We start from the raw sequence: 21,168 nt of genomic DNA on the forward strand, positions 1-21,168 counted from the left end.
ATTTCAAAAATGGCTGATCTACTGGTATTTTCATGCACAACTAGGTTTTACAGAGAATGGTCCGAAAAAGAGAAAATATCCAGTGAGCGATGTTTGTGAGGAGGAAAATGCCTTGTTGATGTCAGAGGAGAATGGGCAGACGATGGTTTGAGATGATAGAAAGGCAACAGTAACTCAAATAACCTCTCGTTACATCCAAGGTATGCAGAATACCATCTCTGAACAGACAACACATTGAACCTTGAAGCAGAAGGACTACAGCAGCAGAAGACCACACCAGGTGGATTGGATGGGTGATCTGTCTATCAGAGTGCCCGGACAACGGGGAGGGGCTATGACGAGGCGCTGCGGGGGAACACACAGCTATTCAAATGAAAGCTGTAATGTTCCCCGCGCTGATCAACTAGGCTAAGGCGGTGGGGGGGGGGGCTTGGCTTTCTCTTGGGGGACATGGCTGCATTTGTGGGGGACATGGCTGCATTTGGGGACACATTTAAAAAAAAGTATCGGTATTCGGTATCGGCGAGTGCATGAAAAAAAAGTATCGGTACTTGTACTCGTTCCTAAAAAAGTGGTATCGGAACGACAACCCTAGTCCTAATAGTATGATTTGAGTTGTATATATTTATGCACTCCTGTGACCCAGAGGAGAAGCCCAGCCTAACCCGCTCAGGCTGTACTTCTCCTTTAAAGAGATACAATCACCTTGCTCATGTAGAGCTACATGAAGCCAATCAGAGCATTACAATACTCATGACACCAACTACAGCATTCCAACATCCATGGAAGTAGATCAAGTAACCGCTCACAACTAGTTCTCTGGTATAATAAAAACCCATTCAGGTTAGAAAGTTTTTTTTTTTTATTATTATTATTCAACATATCGAACAAATAAAGCAACAAAACAGCAGCCAATGAGTGATACTGTGGAGGCGGAGATGACGACTACCACCACACTTCCAGCTAGGATGACCAGAAATCCAAGACCACCACCTACAATGATCTGAGCCAGCTGTACCATGCTCGTGAGGGCAGCGCAGTCAATCCCCTTCCCTCTGTGCTCTGTCTTCCCCTGCAAACGGGATTCATGCTGAAAAAACAGATAAAGGCAAATTACTGCAAGTAAGAGCTGATAGTAAGGCCTTATGAGTCATTTAAAACTTAGAAGGGTCAGTTCACTAAAGGATAATGTGATATTCTTTACTGTGCGTCGGTTGCCAATTTTTACATTAGAAAAGGATTTAAAAAAGGTAACTAAAGTCACTCGCGAAACTTTCTAAATAAGCTTACATTTAGAAATAGTGACATTCTTTCACATCAATTCTTTCACATCAAAGTCCCCCTTCACACAGTTCCACCCCAAATTACAGAGCCCCTTCATCGCACAGTCCACCCATCAAAGAATCACAGTCACACAAATCACATTAGAACCCTAACTTTTGGCTTAGCTGTGCAGTAGAGGATGGGAGATGATCAGGTCTGGAGAAGTCAGACTTCTGCCCTATCCTAGATTTTGGGGATGGCCCTGCATGCCATCTGCCCTGAGTTGATATTATGAGTTGCCATGGTTATGGTGATGCCATGTTCCCTGCCCTAGAGCTTCATTAGTTATGTTGCTGGTGGTCAGCCTGTCCACACCATGGAAACTCATCATGCTGATTCAGGACAAATTGGGTCTCATGATTGTGGCACCCCAGGGGAACCCAAACAGCACTCCAGTTGAGAAACACTGCTTTACCCATACATATCTGAGCATCGGGATTACTTTAGCTGCAGTGGCAACAGTAGCACACTGGTAGGTGCATTTTTTCTCCATCCAGAAGGTGGCACCTTGCTGCTATGGATGGAGTGGAAACCTAGGGGGGGGCGATAATCCCCTGCTGCCTCAATAGGTGTCACAGGAGAGGCAGCTGTCTGATTGGGTGATGCAACTCCCAATAACCTTCTGTGGCCACCTTGGTTGAGGGCAGTGCTAATGTATAGCAGTACCCTGCTGGGTTTGGCATGCATTTTGTGAGTGGACGTGGTAGAGAAAAGATTCATGCTTGGGAGGGACCGAGAGAGTCTTAGGGAAAGGACCATGAGTGAGTAGGAAAGATTAGGGACACTGCTGAATGGCTTACTGCTCTCCAGTCTGTGGAATTACTTCATAGGACCTGTACAGCTTACCCAAGAGTCGCTTGTGCCTACTCCCTGCCAGTGAGTCACCCCTCTTGCAGAGGATGTGCCGGTAAAGCGTGTTAACGATATACGTCTGCATACCATCATTACTGTGCCTGTTAATGCCAGTACTGCTGTACCTGTTACTGAACTCATTACTACAAGAGTGCCTGGAACTGTTACGCCAAGTGTTCTGTCACAGTTACTACAGCCATACTTACTATTGCTAGTGATTGTGGAATGCCACCTACTGTATCTTGTTAACCTGTAAACCTGCAACATTTAAAATACAATAACTGTTTAACCTTATCTGGGCGTTGATGTGTGGTTTCCTTAAAGAGGTTGTAAACCTCCCTTTTCAAGTTGTACCTATTAGGTAAGCCTATAATAAGGCTTACCCAGAGGTACAGTAAATATCTCCTAAACGTGTGCCGTTTCAAAGATATTTACTTGGTGAATAAACTTTACTGTGAAGAAACTCTGACGTTTCTTCACTAGCGAGTGCCATGACTGGCTGCTTCATGAGCGCAGGAGTGAAGTTAAGCGACTCCTGCCAGTCACAGAGCTGTAGTCTGCGGCCCCGGAAGGAAGAGGGGCGGACATGGATGCGGCCTCCAGCGGGGACAGCGCGAGCTTAGTTTTCAGGTAAGTGTCACACTAGCACATTATGCTTTTACTTTGCAAGGAACAAAAAATGAAAACTCAAGTAAAATCCTCCTGGCCCTTCACACACACACACACCCCCTTCTTATGTCACTTTATTTGTCTTCTGGTAGAAAAGAAAAATACAGGATGTGGATGTGGCCGTGCGACCATTTTAACTTTTTAGATGAAATAGGCAACACCCCCCTCATCTCCAAGTTCCCCCTGGCTCGAGCTCCACAGCTGCTATGTGGCCTTCAATGGTCATAGTTCCAACACTGACCCGAGGAAGAGATCTAAGGGACCAAAGGCATGTATATTTAATAAAAGGTATCACTTACAATGCAAAAACTTTTTGCATGGCAGGCAAGACATGCATGGTCTCTTCTGCCATATAATTGATTTGCTAGCAATAAAAAAAAAAAATAAAAAAATTTTGGTTAAGTATACCTCGCTGGTATAGGTTTCCTTCCTTTGTGTAAATTATAGCATTCTGGACACAAGTGCTGGGATTTTACACTATTAAAAGTTAATGCACCTGAACTTTTTCCTCAATGAAATCAAGAACAAATTGTCCTAAGTGTGCACATGATATTTAAACTCCATTTGTATATGAGGTTTGCATAATTTGATGAAAAGAATAAAAGTGATCACATGGGCAACGCTGTATCCTGGCCTTGCAGGGGGCCAGCATGGAAAGTGTCCCGGTCGACTTGCGCTACACTGTTAGTGTCGCGCCAGTCTTATGGGGTGGACTGGGCTGAGAAGCAAATTAGTATAGCGCCCCCATAAAGCAGCCGCACTGCTTCCGGTATGCGGTTGGCCGGCATTCTGCAACTGTGGGGGGGGGGGCTTGGGCACCGCTTCTAATTTTGACTGTCCTATCATCCTTGACCACAAACCTTCCTCATTGTGCTATACGTTTTCTGCTGCACCATTGGCATGGTTATATCTTCTTAGTCCTCTCCATAAAATTATCAGAAATTTGGGCTTATATGAGAACTATAGGTAACTTATTTTTTTCATTTTGGATAGAGTAAGGGAGGGTTAGAGCCCCTGTCAGTTTATTTTTTACCATCCCTGTCCCATTGCAGAGATTTCCCTTCAATTCCTTACCCATAGCCAAACAGGAAGTGAGAGGAAATCTATGCAAATGAAGGGAATCCATTGCCCCCCCCCCCACACGCCCTCATAACTAGTGTACCCATTCAAAAATGTTAGGGCGGTTCTTAAACAGAAAGGGGTGTGGTCTTGACAGGAAGGGGTGGGTCATATTTAAATTGGGAGGTGCACGAGTTTAGTCAGGCCTAGGGCAGCACAAAACCTAAATACACTACTGCACATGGGGGCTTTAATACAAAACTGCATCATGCTATGCCTATGACAAGCTTGTCTGGTCCACTGTGAGGTGCCTGGGGTACTTGATCGTATAGTATTGATAAATACCATTACAGTGGCTCATTTTTAAATGTTCCAAAACTAATTTTACAGTATAAATTAAATATTGTCATTGATTTTGTTACCCACTGAGGCAAGCATAAGCTTATCACATAAAAAAACAAAACGCATTTGATGGCATACAAACAACCACAGTATATAATAATGGAAAAAACTTGCAATTTTCCAGCTGAATGATTACCATAATTCTGTTCAGTTTGTGTTCGAATTCAACTATTAATTTCCGGATCAGTTTACACAGCTATAACTGTCCTGATATATATAAATGGCCTCACTGCGGCAGCATAGATGGAAATCTCAGTGGTTTGAATTAAAACACTATTTGCAGGACCAGTGTGAATGGGAAGTCTAATAATCTATTTTCATAGGTGGTGGTGGCAATTTGTACCTCGCACACTGGCAGCCTTTTCTACTCGGATTGAAAAAAGCTCTGTAGATTGTTAGAAAGGCATGTGAAACATTTTAATTTAGTATAGTGCTAGGTGAGAAGAAAATACTCTATTAAAATAGGCTCCATCATTAAACGAAGCCCTATTGGTAAATATAATTTCTGCAAGGCAATTACAAAACTGAAACTTTTTTGATTCATAAAAGTTTTATTGCACATATTTGTACAGCAAGCCAGACCTTAAAGGAGTTGTAAAGGAAAAAAGATTTTTGCCTAAAATTAATGTCTGCAAGGTAGACAGACAGAATAGTGTAATGATTCTGTTAAAAAACGAGTAAATACCTATTAAATTCCTTCATCTATATCACCTCCGGCATTCTAGTTTTTGTTCTTACATGAACGAGCGATGCAAACCAGGAAGTGAATGAGAGAACTATATTTCCCAGTATGCATTGCGGCACGCCCAGTAATTCACACCTCCTTGAAGTCTCTAACACGTAGAGAACATCCTGCCACACAGATGTAGTTCCCAGGAGGGGGTGAGCATGTTACTGACCACCGCAGTAAACCCTCTCGTCACGGTGGTCAGTAAAATCAGACAAGCAGGAAGTGAACAGAACAGAGAAGAAATAGAGCAACTTCTGAGCAAAAACGAACAATGAGGAAGTGAAAAGAGGAATGTCTGCAGGTAAAGGATGCTTATTATGGAAAACCCCTTTAAGCATAAGGCAATTACAGTCGTACCATAATATATTTCAAAGTCAAGGCTTCCAACGGGATTCGAAGAGAGCGCATTTGCTACAAACTGGTTAATGTTATCAGGAAGACCAACACAAGTAGCAAGTGGCCTACAAGCATATAATGAAAAAAAGAAAGGAATGCAAAACATAACTTGGCCTTAAATGTTTGCCTCTCTCATGCCAGAGTTCCGCTGGAAACCCATGTTAGTCAGAGTTCCGGTGGAAGCTCCGGCAGCGACGAATGAAGTACTAATTAGGATTAAAGACCGATGGGAAGAGACCCCAGACAAGGAGAAAGAAAAAAAGAGGAGACAGAACAGAAAGAGACAGAAGAAGGCTCAAGGTGGAAAAGAGAAAAAAAAATCGGGTGAAGAACAAGTACTAAGAAATGTGTGCCAATTTTATGCTAAAAAAGAGATTCTCCTGAAATGGATCGTCCCTCTCCTTCTGGGAAGCACAGGTCGAAATGGCCTTACCTATGTATAGGATCACATACATGAACAGTGGCTGCCCGTGGAAATATGAGGTGATGTGGGCTCCCTGGATCTCCTCCTAATAACCCTAAAGCCTTGGCTTTTGTGATCGCTGGGGAGGTTGGGCAGGAGTTGACTGTTGGTGGATTTACCCTCTTTTACCTACTTTCAAGAGTGATGTAATATGGTTTGATATGTCCCCTGATCCATGATGTATTCTGTATGTGGATGCGTTTATCTTGCATGTAGTGTTTTGTACCATGTCAACAGCACCTTTGATTGGTAAAAAAAAAGAAGAAGAAATGTGTGCCAACTACCATCGGACAACCACATGGTCAAAGGACTCAAGCCCAGTTAAAGGGTCCAGATGGAAATATTGTGAAGTGTATAGGTTCAAACAAAACAAACTTTTACCTGGACTTGACACCTTTTCATCTACATTTTGCAGACAGAAATTTATGGTACAACTATGCAAGTTGGTATCTGGTGAGCATGAATGTTTGCCTCCCTCCTTCGTCTAGTTTAGGCGCAAACAGAACCATCTCTCTGGTTGTAAAACAGGAAAAGCCACCCTTGCTGACCGAGTCCAACATAACAGTCGGATCAACATGAATAGGTCTTCACTTCAAGCTCTGGATCAAATGACTAGAGGGAAAAAATAAAAATAAAAGTATTTCCCAAAGGGCACCTTTAGAGCAACTTTCACTAGAAGGAAAACCAAAGTCAAATGGAATCCTCTTGATTTATTACAGCAATGCAACCAGGCTGCACAAACAGTAATAAATATGGAACTTGTCTTTGTTACAATGGCAAGTGGTACAGCAAGAAAGAAAATACCTTGTGCTGCTAATGCATATGGGAGTTGGACTGCAGCTCTCCCACACAAAGCAGCGGCTCAGCTTTCATGTCAGACCACTGGAGATTCAGGGAACTGGTTTGTGTGGGAGATCCAATGAAATTTGAACATTAAAGGGGTTGTAAAGTGTTGTAGAATCTCATATTGGCCAATGTATTTCACATTGTTTTTTCATATTATTCATATTGATTTGCATATGTTTTATTGATAATATAATTATTATTAATCATTGTTCTTATAATTATATGGTAGTGGTCTTATCAATATTATTAATAGTAAACAATAGTTATTAAATCTTTATTAATGTACAATAGGTTATTATATTAATATATAGAATGTGTTAATTTTTAAGTGTTGAACTTTAAATGACCTCTTTGCTCCATGACAATTAGGCCCCTTTCACATGGGGCAGTGGAGGTGCGGTGACGGCATAGCGGCGCGATTTTTAGTGCTGATATACCGTCGTATTTACCGCGATATTCGGTCACTTGCGATGCGGTTTTAACCCCCGCTAGCGGCTGAAAAAGGGTTAATACCGCGGTTTCCCATTGATTTCAATGGGAAGGAGCGGTAAACACCCCGCTCCTATACCGCTCCAAAGATGCGGCTAGCATGACTTTTGGAGCGGTCCTGCTAGCGCACCACTTCAGTGTAAAAGTAACCGATAAGGTGGGGTTATTGAATGTTCATTGTTCCAAAGTAATAAATCTGTTGTCCTTGAAGTTGTGGCTAACACAGCTGGGTGCCAGACTCTCTCTACACAGGTTTCTTTAATGGGACAAAACCAGTATAAATCATTTTTAACCACTTAAGCCCCGAGCCTGTTTTTCAGATTCGGTGTTTACGAGACTAAAACATTTTTTTTTGCTATAAAATTACTTAAAACCCCCAAACATTATATATATTTTTTTCTAACACCCTAGAGAATAAAATGGCAGTCATTGCAATACTTTTTGTCACACCGTATTTGCGCAGCGGTCTTACAAGCGCACTTTTTTTGGAAAAAAAAATCACTTTTTTAAATTAAAAAATAAGACAACAATAAATTTGGCCCAATTTTTTTACATATTGTGAAAGATAATGTTACGCCGAGTAAAATGATACCCAACATGTCACGCTTAAAAATTGCGCCCGCTCGTGGCATGGCGTCAAACTTTTACCCTTAAAAATCTCGATAGGCGACGTTTAAAAAATTCTACAGGTTGCATTTTTTGAGTTACATAGTAGGCCTAGGGCTAGAATTATTGCTCTCGCTCTAACGATCGCGGCGATACCTCACTTGTGTGGTTTGAACACCGTTTTCATATGCGGGCGCTACTCGCGTATGCGTTCGCTTCTGCGTGCGAGCTCGTCGGGACGGGGCGCTTTAAAAATTTTTTTGGGGGGTTTTCGGATTTATTTTTATTTATTTTACAATTTTTAACACTGAAATAAAAAAAATAAATTATCACTTTTATTCCTATTACAAGGAATGTAAACATCCCTTGTAATAGAAAAAAGCATGACAGGTCCTCTTAAATATGAGATCTGGGGTCAAAAAGACCTCAGATCTCATATTTAGGCTTAAATGCAAAAAAAAAAAAAAAAATTTGAAAATGTCATTTTTTCAAATGACAAAAAAAAAAATGTTGCTTTAAGAGGCTGGGCGGGACTGATGTTTTGACGTCACTTCCGCCCAGCAGAGCTATGGGGACGGGTGAAGGAGATTTTTCCTTCACTCGTAACCCCGCTCAGCTGCCGAACGGTCCCGATCTCCTCCGCCGCTACCGACGGCTACGGTAAGCGGCGGAGGGCGCGGGAGAGCGGCGGAAGGGGGGGGCCTCTGCCGTTATCGTTTACACGGCCGCCCACTGAAGAGATGAATATCTCGGTTGTGGCAGCAGCTGCTGCCGTTACCGAGATATCCATCTTTAAAGTGCCGACGTAGAATGACGGTGGGCGGTCGGTAACTAGTTAATGAACATATAGGAATTCTGGCAATAATTAAGTTTGTCTGGTTGTAGGACAAGTGTTACATTGACGTAGATCTTAGCAACCAATCATATATAGTAAGATAGCTGAGATAAGGCTTGTGAGGGTATATAAGTGCAAGTTTTACAATTGCTAGTCAGACAAGTCAGATGGGAGCTCATAAGGCTGAACTCCATGTATGCTGCCCTATTGCACGGGTCATAGGGGTCAGAACCAATGGGCAATTATCTGTTCAGATAGGCATCTATCAGGCTGTTTGTCTATGCAGCCCTATTGCACGGGTGGCAAGCGGTTAGAACCAGTAGGCAAATATCTGTCCTTTTGTTGTAACTTGTCTCCTCATACGAGTCAAATGGGGAAAACTTCTTAACTTGTTCCAGAGTGTGGTCTCAAGTGAATTTCCCTAATAAACTCAGTCGAGCCGATCGACCAACTGGTCCCCATCAGGTAACAGGTTTCCAAGAATTGGCAGAAAAGACCCATTCTGGTTCAAGGTGAGAACAGTTCACAAATGCTTCAATTCGGTTAAAGGATAAAAATATCAATATCTAATATGCTTGCATTGTAAGAAATTGCATTAATTAGACCTGCATCTTGTAATACTTTGAACATAAACCTATATGTTACCGGTTGTTAATAAACCTGCATTGTTGAAGTCCTGCCTGGTTCGAAACGTTGTTATTCTACATCAAAAGGTAACTTTTTTTCCTAAATGGCTTCCTTTACCTTAGTGCAGTCCTCCTTCACTTACCTCATCCTTAGATTTTGCTTTTAAATGTCCCAATTTCTTCTGAGAAATTCTCACTTCCTGTTCTTCTGTCTGTAACTACACACCATAATGCAAGGCTTTCTCCCTGGTGTGGAGTGTCGTGCTTGCCCCCTCTCTTGGACTACGGGAAAGTCAGGACGCTCACTACGTTGCAGATAGAGAAAGGAGCTATGTGTTAGTGGGCGTCCTGACTCTCCTGTAGTCCAAGGGAGGGGGTGAGCATGACACTCCACACCAGGGAGAAAGCCTTGCATTACTGTATGGAGTTACACAGACAGAAGAACAAGAAGTGAGTATTTCTCAGAAGAAATAAGGACATTTAAAAGCAAAATCGAAGGATGAAGTGAGTGAAGGAGGACTGCACTAAGGTAAAATAAGCTATTTTGGAAAAACAAATTGTACCTTTACAACCCCTTTAAACACTGGTCTAATCAACAGCTCTCTCCCCGTAGGGAAAGGGGTGCAAACCACTGGAAACGCAGGCTGCTGCTTGCCGTAAGAAAATCGAAGTCTGGCTCTCCTATCTGCTGGTATATTAACACGGCAGCATTTACTAATGTGAAAAAGTAAGAGAACCCCATTTTATTGCTGTATATTCAGCCAGATGCATTACAATAACAATTTGAATTTGGAGTGTAAAAAAAAACAAAAAACCAACACATTCTTCCTCAAACCTAAAGCTGAAGTGGACAGGTCGATTATGGTGTCAAAATGCAGCATCCACTTCAACCCCAATATAATTAAAGCGGGGGTTCACCCTTAGAGGGCACTTTTTCCCCTTAGATTCCTGCTCGTTTTCTCTAGGGGAATCGGCTATTTTTTTTAAAACATGTGCAGTACTTACCCGTTTACGAGATGCATCCTCTCCGTCGCTTCCGGGTATGGGCTGCGGGAATGGGCGTTCCTTCTTGATTGACAGTCTTCCGAGAGGCTTCCGACGGTCGCATCCATCGCGTCACGATTTTCCGAAAGAAGCCGAACGTCGGTGCGCAGGCGCAGTATAGAGCCGCACCGACGTTCGGCTTCTTTCGGCTACGAGTGACGCGATGGATGCGACCGTCGGAAGCCTCTCGGAAGCCTGTCAATCAAGAAGGAACGCCCGCTCCCGAAGACCCATACCCGGAAGCGACGGAAGAAGATGCAGCTCGAAAACGGGTAAGTACTGCTCATATTTTAATACAAATAGCCGATTCCCCTAGACCGAACGAGCAGGAATCTAGGGGAAGAAAAAAAAAATTTAATAAATGGGTGAACTCCCGCTTTAAGCAATCTGTGTGGGAACAAATCTCCAAGATAAAGGTGTTATGTTGACTTAGAAATCTTACTGAGAGCAAAAAAAGTCTACTGCAGGATAAATACACCCACGAATGTCAACAAGGACAGCATAATAAAAATTTGATTTGAAAAACTTTACTATCATCTATTTACCATGGTATCTGCTGTTCTTTAAAAAGATCACCAAGGTTAAGTTAGATAAAAAACAAAAAAAAGAAAAAAGGGTAAAGACAATTTATTAGATAAAAAAAGAAAGCAAGAAAACATTAGGAATGGCAGAGATTTGAAAGTGTTGTTTAACCTCTTGACGACCGCGCCATAGCCGAAAGACGGCTACAGCGCAGTCAAGTTATTCTGGGAATTTGGTCCCGCGCGCCCCCTGGGGCGCGCTCCCGGAATCATCTGTGACCGCTGGGTCTAGAAGACCCGGCTTATCACGGATTGTGGTAAATTGCCGCTGGTAGCGGCCGTTGAACAAACCGGCGTCAAGTGATGATGCTGGTTCCACCCTCCCCTCTCTGTACCGATCGGTACAGTGTGAGAGGAGAGGGGGGGGGGAGATCGGATGGCAGCAGCAGTGCTGTGGGCTGGATCTGTGACAATTGCAGTCACAGAACCAGCTATCCATCCCTCCATGCTCAGCAATCCCTGTGCAATACCCTGTGCAATACATCCCCCCCCCCTCCCGCCACCCTCCAGTGCTTCTACCGACTCACCGCTACGATCAAAGCCAGGATCATTTTTTTTTTTTTTTTTTTCAGGCTTCCCAGCCTAGGAGGTGAGATTTGGGGTCTTATTGACCCCACATCTCACTGTAAAGAGGACCTGTCATGCTATATTCCTATTACAAGGGATGTTTACATTTCTTATAATAGGAATAAAAGTGATCAAAAAATGTATTTTTGGGGAAAAAGGTGTCAAACTAAAATAAAGTAAAATGAACAATACATTAAAAAAAAATGTTATCGCCCCTGTAGCCGTGTGCTTGCATGCAGAAGCGAACGCATATGTAATTCCCGCCGACCGAAAACGGTGTTCAAGCCACACATGTGAGGTATCGCTGCGAACGTTAGAGCGAGAGCACACATTTTGGCCCTAGACCTCCTCTGTAACTTAAAACATGTAACCAGTAAAAATATTTAAAGCGTCACCTATGGGGATTTTTTAGTAGCGAAGTTTGGCGCCATTCCACGAGCGTGTGCAATTTTGAAGGGTGACATGTTAGGCATCTATTTACTTGGCGTAACTTTATCTTTCATATTATGCAAAAAAAATTGGGCTAACTTTAGTTTTTTTTTTTTTTTAAGTTGTAATGACCGCCACTGTATTCTCTAGGGTCTTTGCTAAAAAAGCATATATAATGTTTTGGGGTTCTATGTAAATTTTCTAGCATTTACATGTAGGAGAGAAATGTCAGAATTGGCTTGGGTGCGCCAGAACACCTGAAGGTGCTCCCTGTATGTTGGGCCTCTCTATGTGGCCACGCTGTGTAAAAGTCTCACACATGTGGTATAACCATACTCGGGAGGAATAGCAGAATGTGTATTGGGGTGTATTTTGTGGTATGCATGTGCTGTGTGTGAGAAATAACCTGCTGATATGAAAATGTTGTGATAAAAAAAAAAAAAAAAAAAAGAGAAGAAGAAGAAGAAGAAGAAGAAAAAAAAATCTTGATTTTGCAAAGAATTGTGGGAAAAAAATGACAACTTCAAAAAACTCACCATGCCTTTTTCTAAATACCTTGGAATGTACTTTTCTGGCATGCTAGGCCGCGTACACACGACCGGTCCAAACCGATGAAAAACGGACTAAAGTTCAGTTTCATCGGTCCAAACCGACCGTGTGTACGGCCCATTGGTCTGTTGTCCTTCGGACAAAAATTAGAGAACTTGCTTTAAAATCGAACCGATGGACGGCTGACCATCGGTCATAACCGATGGTTAGTACACAAAAGCATCAGTTCAAAACCCGCGCATGCTCAGAATCAAGTCGACGCATGCTTGGAAGCATTGAACTTTGTTTTTTTCAGCACGTTGTGTGTTTTACATCACCGCGTCCTGACCCGATCGGCTTTTGAACTGATGGTGTGTACGCACATCAGACCATCAGTCTGCTTTAGCAGTGAACCGATGAAAAAACGGTCCGCCGGACCATTCTCATCGGATGGACCGGTCGTGTGTACGCGGCCTCAAGAAATCAGATAGGCCGTCAGTACTTCAGGTGTGATCAATTTTCAGATATTGGCACCATAGCTTGTGGACTCTAACTTTCACAAAAAAAACAAATATGCACCAATTTGTACTTATTTTTACCAAAGATATGTAGCAGTATAAATTTTGGCCATTTTTTTAAAATTCTATAACAAACGAGAAAAATGATTTTTTTTTTACCGAATTTTCAGTCTTTTGTCTTTTATAGCGCAAAAAATAAAAAACCCAGAGGTGATCAAATACCACCAAAAGAAAACTATTTGTGTGAAAAAAAGGACAAAAATGTCATATGGGTACAAATGTTGTATGACTGAGTAATTGTCATTCAAATTGTGAGAGCACCGAAAGCTGAAAATTGATCTGGTTAGAAAGGGGGATCAAGTCCCCAGTGGTCAAGTTTTTAACATGTAAAACTGTGTGGTAGCAGAGACTACTAGTACGGTTATCCATAATGTGCACGTACAGTGCCTTGAAAAGGTATTCATCCCCTTGAAATTTTCCACATTTTGTCATGTTACAACCAAAAACAGATGTATTTTAGTTTGTAGACCAACACAAAGTGGCACATAATTGTAAAATGGAAAGAACATGATAAATGGTTTTCCAAATCTTTTATAAATAAATATCTGAAAAGTATGGTGTGCAATTGTATTCAGCCACCTTTACCCCGATAATCCCAACTAAAAGCTAGCTGAACCAATTGCCTTCAGAAGTCACCCAATTACTAAAGGGTATACCTGTTTGTAATTTAATCTCAGTATAAATACAGCCCTCAGAGGTTTGTTAGAGAACCTTGGTGAACAAACAGCATTGTGAAGACCAAGGAACACACCAGACAGGTCGGGGATAAAGTTGTGGAGAAGTTTAAAGCAGGGTTAGGTTATAAAAAAAATATCCCAAGCTTTGAACATCTCATGGAGCTCTGTTCAATCCATCAACCGAAAATGGAAAGAGTATGGCACAACTTCAAACCTACCAAGACATGGCCGTCCACCTAAACTGGCAGGCCGGGCAAGGAGAGCATTAATCAGAGAAGCGACCAAGAGGCCCATGGTAACTCTAGAGGAGCTGCAGATCCACAGCTCAGGTGGAAGAATCTGTCCACAGGACAACTATTTGTCATGCACTCCACAAATCTGGTCTTTATAGAAGAGTGGCAAGAAGAAAGCCATTGTTGAAAAAGTCATAAGAAGTCCCGTTTGTAGTTTGCGAGAAGCCATGTGGGGGACACAGCAAACATGTGGAAGAAGGTGCTCTGGTCAGATGAGACCAAAATTTAACTTTTTGGTCTAAAAGCAAAATGCAAAATGGATTTTCCGACAACAAATGTGTGATGGAAGGGTTTTGTTGGATAATCCGACCGTTTGTACTCTCCATCGGACAATTGTTGTTGGAATTTCCGACAACAAATGTGGGATAGCATGCTTTAAAATTTTCTGACAACATATGTGTCTTGTCAGATTTTCCGGTTGTGTGTACACAAAAGTCCATCGGAAAATAATCCAAAGTACAAACACGCATGCTCCGAACCAATGCTAACCATAAGACAACATTAGCAGAAGTTGCTCAAAGGGCGACGCTAAAGAGCTGAAAAACGCGTTTTGTGTATGTTGGCCAACAATGTTTTGTAGTCTGTATGCAGAACAAGTTCACGTCCAACACCCTTCGCACAAAATCCGATCGTGTGTACAGGGCCGGATTTTCTCTCCCTGCCGCCCTAAGGCCAGGTTCCACAATGCAACCCCTCCCCGCCAATCGAACCCCCCCCCCCCCCCAAATCAACAGAGAATGTGCGGCACGGTTAGATCAAATATGTTTTGTTTGTTTTTTTACTTTTTTATCACTTTTTTTATTTGTAGCTTGTCGCTTACTTTCTTAAATTTTTGTATCATTTTCTTATTATTTTTCTTATTCTTTACTTTTTTATTTTATTAATTTAATTATTATTTCTTATTATTTTATTTTTTTCACTTAACTTTTTTGCTATTACACAGGAGAAAACAATTTCCTGTGTGATAGCAATTGGAGGTGACATGTTCTCTTTATTGACCCTGTCACCTCCAAAACAGGAGTCCTAGCACTGTGCTAGAACTCCTGTCACAGCTGAGCACAGCTCTCCCCTCTCACTGTGTACAGCGGCAGCAGAGACAGGAGACAGACTCGGTGGCCGGGGGGAGGACGGAGTCCCGAAGACAGAGCCAGCAGAGAGAGGTATGTGGGGTGGGGGGGGAAAGGGGAGGATGGATAGGAGCACATATTTTACAAGTTATTTCGGCGACATCACCGCAATCACTTGTTAACGAGCGAGTGGATTCCCCCATAACTTACCGCCCTTAACTGTATCTTCCGGGTGTTGGGGGACTCCATGCCACTGCCGCCCCTTGGAGCCCTGCCGCCCCAAGGCCTAGCCTCAGTGGCCTTGTGAGAAATCAGGGCCTGTGTGTGTACGAGGCTTACAACTGCACATCACCATGAACACACCATGCCCACCGTGAAACATGGTGGTGGCGCCATCATGTTGTAGAGATGCTTTTCTTTAACAGGGACCAGGAAGCTGGTCAGAGTTGATGGATGGCGCCAAATACAGGGCAATCTTAGAAGAAAACCTGTTAGAGTCTGCAAAAGACTTGAGACCCTAAATATACACCCAGAGCTACAATGGAATGGTTTAGATCACAGGTGTCAAAACACAAGGCCTGCGGGTTGAATCAGGCCCTCCAGGCCATTTTATGTGGCCCTAGCACCTCTCCTGCAGCTGCAGGAGAGCTCCAGCCCTCCTCTGGTCCTCCTCCAGACCCTTACTTTCTGCTTTCAAGCAATGCATCCAGCTTCTTCCCAGAAGCAGCATAAGGAAAGGGTTACACTGTGATGTAAGGGAGAGTGGGGAACTCAACTTGCTGATAGTGGGGTATCTCTTGGCATCTAAGATAAGGGGAGGCGATGCGCTGGACATCTAATCTTACAGATACAACCGGCCTTTTTGAGGGCAATCATAATGCTGATGCGGCCCACGATGAAATTGAGTTTGACACCCCTGGTTTAGATCAAAGCATATTCATGTGTTAGAAGGGCCCAGTCGAAGCCCAGACCTAAATCAAATTGAGAATCTGTGGCAAGACCTGAAAATTGCTGTTCACAGACGCTCTCCATCCAATCTGACAGAGCTTGAGCTATTTTGCAAAGAAGAATAGGCAAAAATGCCCCTCTCTAGATGTGCAAAGCTGGTAGAGACATCCCCAAAAAGACTTGCAGCTGTAATTGCAGTGAAAGGCGGTTCAAAATATTGACTCAGGGGGGCTGAATACAAATGTACCCCACACTTCATTTTTTTTTTACAAATGCATGTGTGAAAACTATTTATCATTTTCCTTCCACTTCACAATTATGTGCCACTTTGTGTTGGTCTATCACATAAAATCCTAATAAAATACACTTACATTGTTGGTTGTAACATGACAAAATGTAGACAAATTTCAAGGGGTATGAATACTATTTCAAGGCACCGTATGCAGGTGTACAACTGTATTATGACAAATGCTGCAGGACCCTACTGTGATGCAAGTGGAAATGTAAATGTACAGCCTGACGAAGGGACACGAATGTCCCGAACGTGCGCATCCTCCCGCGCCCGGAAGTGACGTCAACTACGCAGCACACCCGAAAACCAGCTCCCTTCTCATCGGTTCCGAGAGCATTCGGTTCCCCGCCGGCGCTGCCGCCTGTGGCAAGGAAGTACTGCGATCCAGCGAACGTGATGACTGCCTTCACCCGGATCCCCACGGATGACACTATCCATGCACCTATGCCCGATTTAACACCTGCCTTGTGAGTAGGTTTTTATATGTTTTTGCACTTTTAAATAAATGACCTAATTGCTACGCTTAGAAGGCACCGCTTGTGTTTTTCTTGTTGTACCACAGATTGCTTCTTCTGTCAGCTGGCAGCCATCAAGCAAAGCTTCTTTTACTACAGTGTTTATGGACATTTGATATGGACTATAGCATATCCATTTAAACGCTTATCTGGACTCTTGTTATACCATTCTCCATCTTTCCTTTTTCCTACCTTTTTCCCAAGGATCTATTATTTCATATAGGTATTTATTGGCAGTGCGCTCAATTATTTGTTTTTTATGTAGTAGTGAAATAGCTTTGTAAACCTATTCTTTAGATTTATTTGCCTAAATAATTTATTTGAAATTCAAACTCCAAACCTAAATTCATCTTGAGATGAGTCATCTTTACCCAATAGTGAAGTAGCACTTAAATTGGAGAAGAAGTGGCACAACTATTCTCGTCGGGCACTTCGGCATCCTACATATGCTGACAGCAGAGGAGAGCAGAGTAAACAGGGGGATAACCTTATCGGTGTGCTGACACTTCCTTTTGTGATTTCAATGCAAAAAAAAGCAGAAACTAACTGTGTGCTGTCTGGTATCTGGATTAAAGGTCTAGCTTTACTGAATTACAGAGGTATTTACAGGCTTGCATTGTTAGAGTTTTGCGTTAATGAAAATGCTTTTCCATTAAAGAGAATCTGTAGCCAGTCTACCTAGATACAATTGTGCAAGTGTTAAGCTAAGTGCAAATACATTTACTGTTCAGTGTAAAAAAGCCACACATACAGACAAGGTTATCTAGAGCCTAGGGTAAACATGCCAATCTGTGAATCCCCCCCCCCCCCGGCAAACAACATGCATTAAGTGTCAGCAAAAATCCCCTTACAAAAACACTGGCCCGTATTCAAAGAGAATTGCGCTTTTTTTGCGGAGGCGCAGGGCAACGATTTTGCCCTGCGCCCCCGCAAATTTGCTCCGCTGCCCTCGATTCACGGAGCAGTAGCTCCGTAAATTGCGTGGGGCGTGCCGGCAAAATTGCCCGGCGCTAGAGGGAAAACTTTCCCGACGTGCATTGCGGCAAATGACATTGCAAGGACGTCATTTGCTTCAGAGTGAACGTGAATGGCGTCCAGCGCCATTCACGAATCACTTACGCAAACGACGCAACATTCAAATATCGCGACGCGGGAACGACGGGTATCCTTTAGCATTGGCTGCCCCTACTATTAGAAGGGGCAGCCTTACGCTAAACACGCCGTACGGAAACGACGTAACTTGCGTACGCATGGCTTGCGCAACATTGTGAATCGGTGTTAGTATGCAATTTGCATACTATACAGCAGGCATCGCAAGAATGCAGCCTAAAATATGGAGTTACTTACCGGTAACGTCCTTTTCCAGGAGTCTTTCAGGACAGCCACCTTAGAGAGATCCCGGCTCCTCCCCTCTCAGGAAACACCGCCTTCAATCAGAGATTTAAGCCTCATCCTCCCACTGGCCCTTCAGTTTATCACGAGAACCTCCGGCCAACTGGGGAGACACAAGAACACGTCATACAACACAAACATTACAATCTTACCTGACGGTCTTATGTGATGAGTCCTCAGACGTCCAGTACCTGGGTGGGTACCGGTGCTGTCCTGAAAGACTCCTGGAAAAGGACGTTACCGGTAAGTAACTCCATATTTCCCTGGATCGTCTTTCAGGACAGCCACCTTAGAGAGGATAAGCGAGCACCTTACCTTAGGGTGGGACTACTGCTTGCAGAACTTTACGACCAAAGGCTTGGTCCTTTGCTGACAGCAGATCCAATCTGTAGTGCTTGACAAACGTGTTGAAGCTGGACCACGTTGCAGCCTTACAAATTTGCTCAGGAGAAGCACCAGCCCATTCCGCCTGTGAAGCTGCAGCCGCTCTAGTGGAATGTGCCCTGATCCCATCTGGGGGGTCTGACCCTCCTAACTCATAAGCTTGAACAATAGCCGATTTAAGCCATCTGGCTATAGTCCCCTGGATCCTTTCTTAGATCCTGAAAATAATACAAAAAGGGACTCTGACTTTCTAAATTGTCTAGTGCATTCTAAGTATTGGAGAATGCACCTCCTAACATCTAAATTATGGAATAAACGTTCCTGTTCCCTCACAGGATTAGAACAAAAAGTGGGTAAGATGATTTCTTGGCTCCTATGAAATCTTGAAGCCACCTTTGGCAAGAAGGCCGGATCGGTTTTGAAAATAACCCTGTCCGGAAAAACTTGAAAATAAGGGGCCCTGATGGAAAGGGCTTCGAGTTCGCTGACTCGTCTTGCCGTGGTAATTGCCACTAAAAACACAGTTTTGAGGGTAATTAGTTTTAAAGAACAAGATTCTAGTGGTTCAAAAGGCTCCTTTGTAAGAGCCTGTAAAACCAAAGAGAGGTTCCAAACTGGAAGGGAAGAGGTTCTAACTGGCCTCTGTCTACTTAGACCCTTGAAGAACCTTGCTATCCAAGGGTCTAACGCTAGCTGTTTTTCTAGAAAGACGCTCAACGCAGAAACTTGTCCTTTCAATGTGCTAAGTGCTAGACCTTTGTCTGCACCTGACTGTAGGAATTCTAGCACTGCCACTGAACTATGAATGTCAAAGGAGCCTTCTGAGCACCATATGTTAAAACGTCTCCACACCTTACAGTAGATGTTTTGAGTTTCTACTTTCCTACAATTTAGGAGAGTCTTAATTAGACGCTCAGAAAAACCCCTGCCCCTCAACAATGACTCCTCAGAAGCCAGGCTGCCAGGTTCCACCTGTCTATGTGAGGGCAGCAGAATGGACCCTGAGAAAGAAGGTCGGTCTGGGCCGGAAGGATCCAAGGAGGTTCTATTGCCAGGTTCCTCAGAATGGAGAACCACGGTCTCCTCGGCCAATAAGGAGCGATCAAGATGAGGATCGTATTCTCCCCTTGCAGCTTCCTTAAAACTGCCGGAATCAGGACCGGAGGGGGGAAGGCATAGCACCTTGAAAATGCCCAATTCTGGGCGAGTGCGTCTATTCCTAGCGCTCCGTCCCATCTGTTTAGGGAGAAGAAAAGCCTTGTCTTGGTATTGTGTTTCGAGGCAAAGAGGTCTATGCATGGTGTTACCCATCTCTGAACAATCATGTTGAACACCTCCTGTTTTAAGATCCAATTGCCTTCCTTCAGAGTTGTTCGGCTGAGGAAATCCGCTGTCTGGTTCTGATCTCCCTTCAAGTGTGTTGCAGACAGGGACAATATATTGAGTTCGGCCCACTTTAGGATAGCTTCTGCCAGAAGCCATAGGGAGCAACTTCTTGTACCCCCCTGCCTGTTGATGTAGGCTACTGTTGGGGAATTGTCCGAACGGATTCTTACATGTTGTCCCTGAAGTTCCCCCTGAAAGGCTCTGAGCGCTAGTTCTACTGCTCTCAGCTCCCTCCAGTTGGAGGATCTTAGAGCGTCCTCTTTCCTCCAGGTCCCCTGGACCCACTTGGGACCCAAGTATGCTCCCCAACCTGAACCGCTGGCATCTGTTGTGACCGTTCTGGTCACTGGCAGGATCCACTCGAGACCTTGGGACAGATTTGCTCCCTTTCTCCACCACCAGAGTGACCTTTTGACCTGATTTGGGATGGAGATTAAGACATCCAAGGAGGTCTGACTGTGGTCCCAAACCTTCAGAATAAATAACTGAAGAGGACGAAAGTGCAGTCCCGCCCAATGTACTGCCAGAAGTGTGGATGTTAGTAATCCCAATCCTGACATGGCCTCCCTGACTGAAACCTGACTGTTGCTTTGCAACCGCAACATGGTCTTGTCCACCTTTAGGACCTTTTCGGAGGGAAGAAAGACCCTTTGGATCGTTGAGTCCACCACATAACCCAGGAAGGTGACTCTCTGGGCTGGGACTAAACTGGACTTTTCTAGGTTCAGAAGCCATCCCAATTTCTCCAGGATGTCTCTTGCTACCTGAAGATCCTGAACCAACTGATCCGCTGAGGGTGCAAACAGGAGAAGATCGTCTAGATATGAGACTATCGAAAGGCCTTTGAGTCGCAGAAAGGCCAGAACTTCTACCATCACCTTTGTGAAGATTCGGGGAGAAGATGATAGCCCAAAGGGGAGAGCTTTGAACTGCCAATGCATTACCCGATTCCCAGTCCTTACTGCTAGCCTCAGATATTTTTGATGATCCTCGGCTATGGGAATATGCAGATATGCATCCTTTAGATCGATCGATGCCATAAAGCAGTTTGGCGGGAGTAACGCTCTGACCGAATAGATCGAATCCATTCTGAATCTCCTGTACTTGACGGAGACATTCAGAGGCTTCAGATTCAGGATGAGCCTGAATTTCCCTGATGGCTTGCGGACCACAAAGATGTGGGAGTAAAAG

The 21,168-nt window shown here is 43.6% G+C and overlaps 1 protein-coding gene across 1 annotated transcript in view; it reads right to left on the reverse strand.

Moving 5' to 3' along the window:
• Nucleotides 1-838: 838 nt before the first annotated feature.
• The window catches only part of SLC45A2 (solute carrier family 45 member 2), a 185,660-nt gene continuing 165,330 nt past the window's right edge, over nt 839-21,168 (reverse strand). Inside the window, exon 7 of the mRNA XM_040338118.1 lies at nt 839-1,090. Coding sequence (XP_040194052.1) covers nt 872-1,090 — 219 coding nt within the window. The 3' untranslated portion in view covers nt 839-871. The remainder of the gene's footprint in view (nt 1,091-21,168) is intronic.

The sequence above is a fragment of the Rana temporaria genome, chromosome 1 (assembly GCF_905171775.1).
Source record: "Rana temporaria chromosome 1, aRanTem1.1, whole genome shotgun sequence".
Taxonomy (NCBI): Eukaryota; Metazoa; Chordata; class Amphibia; order Anura; family Ranidae; genus Rana; species Rana temporaria.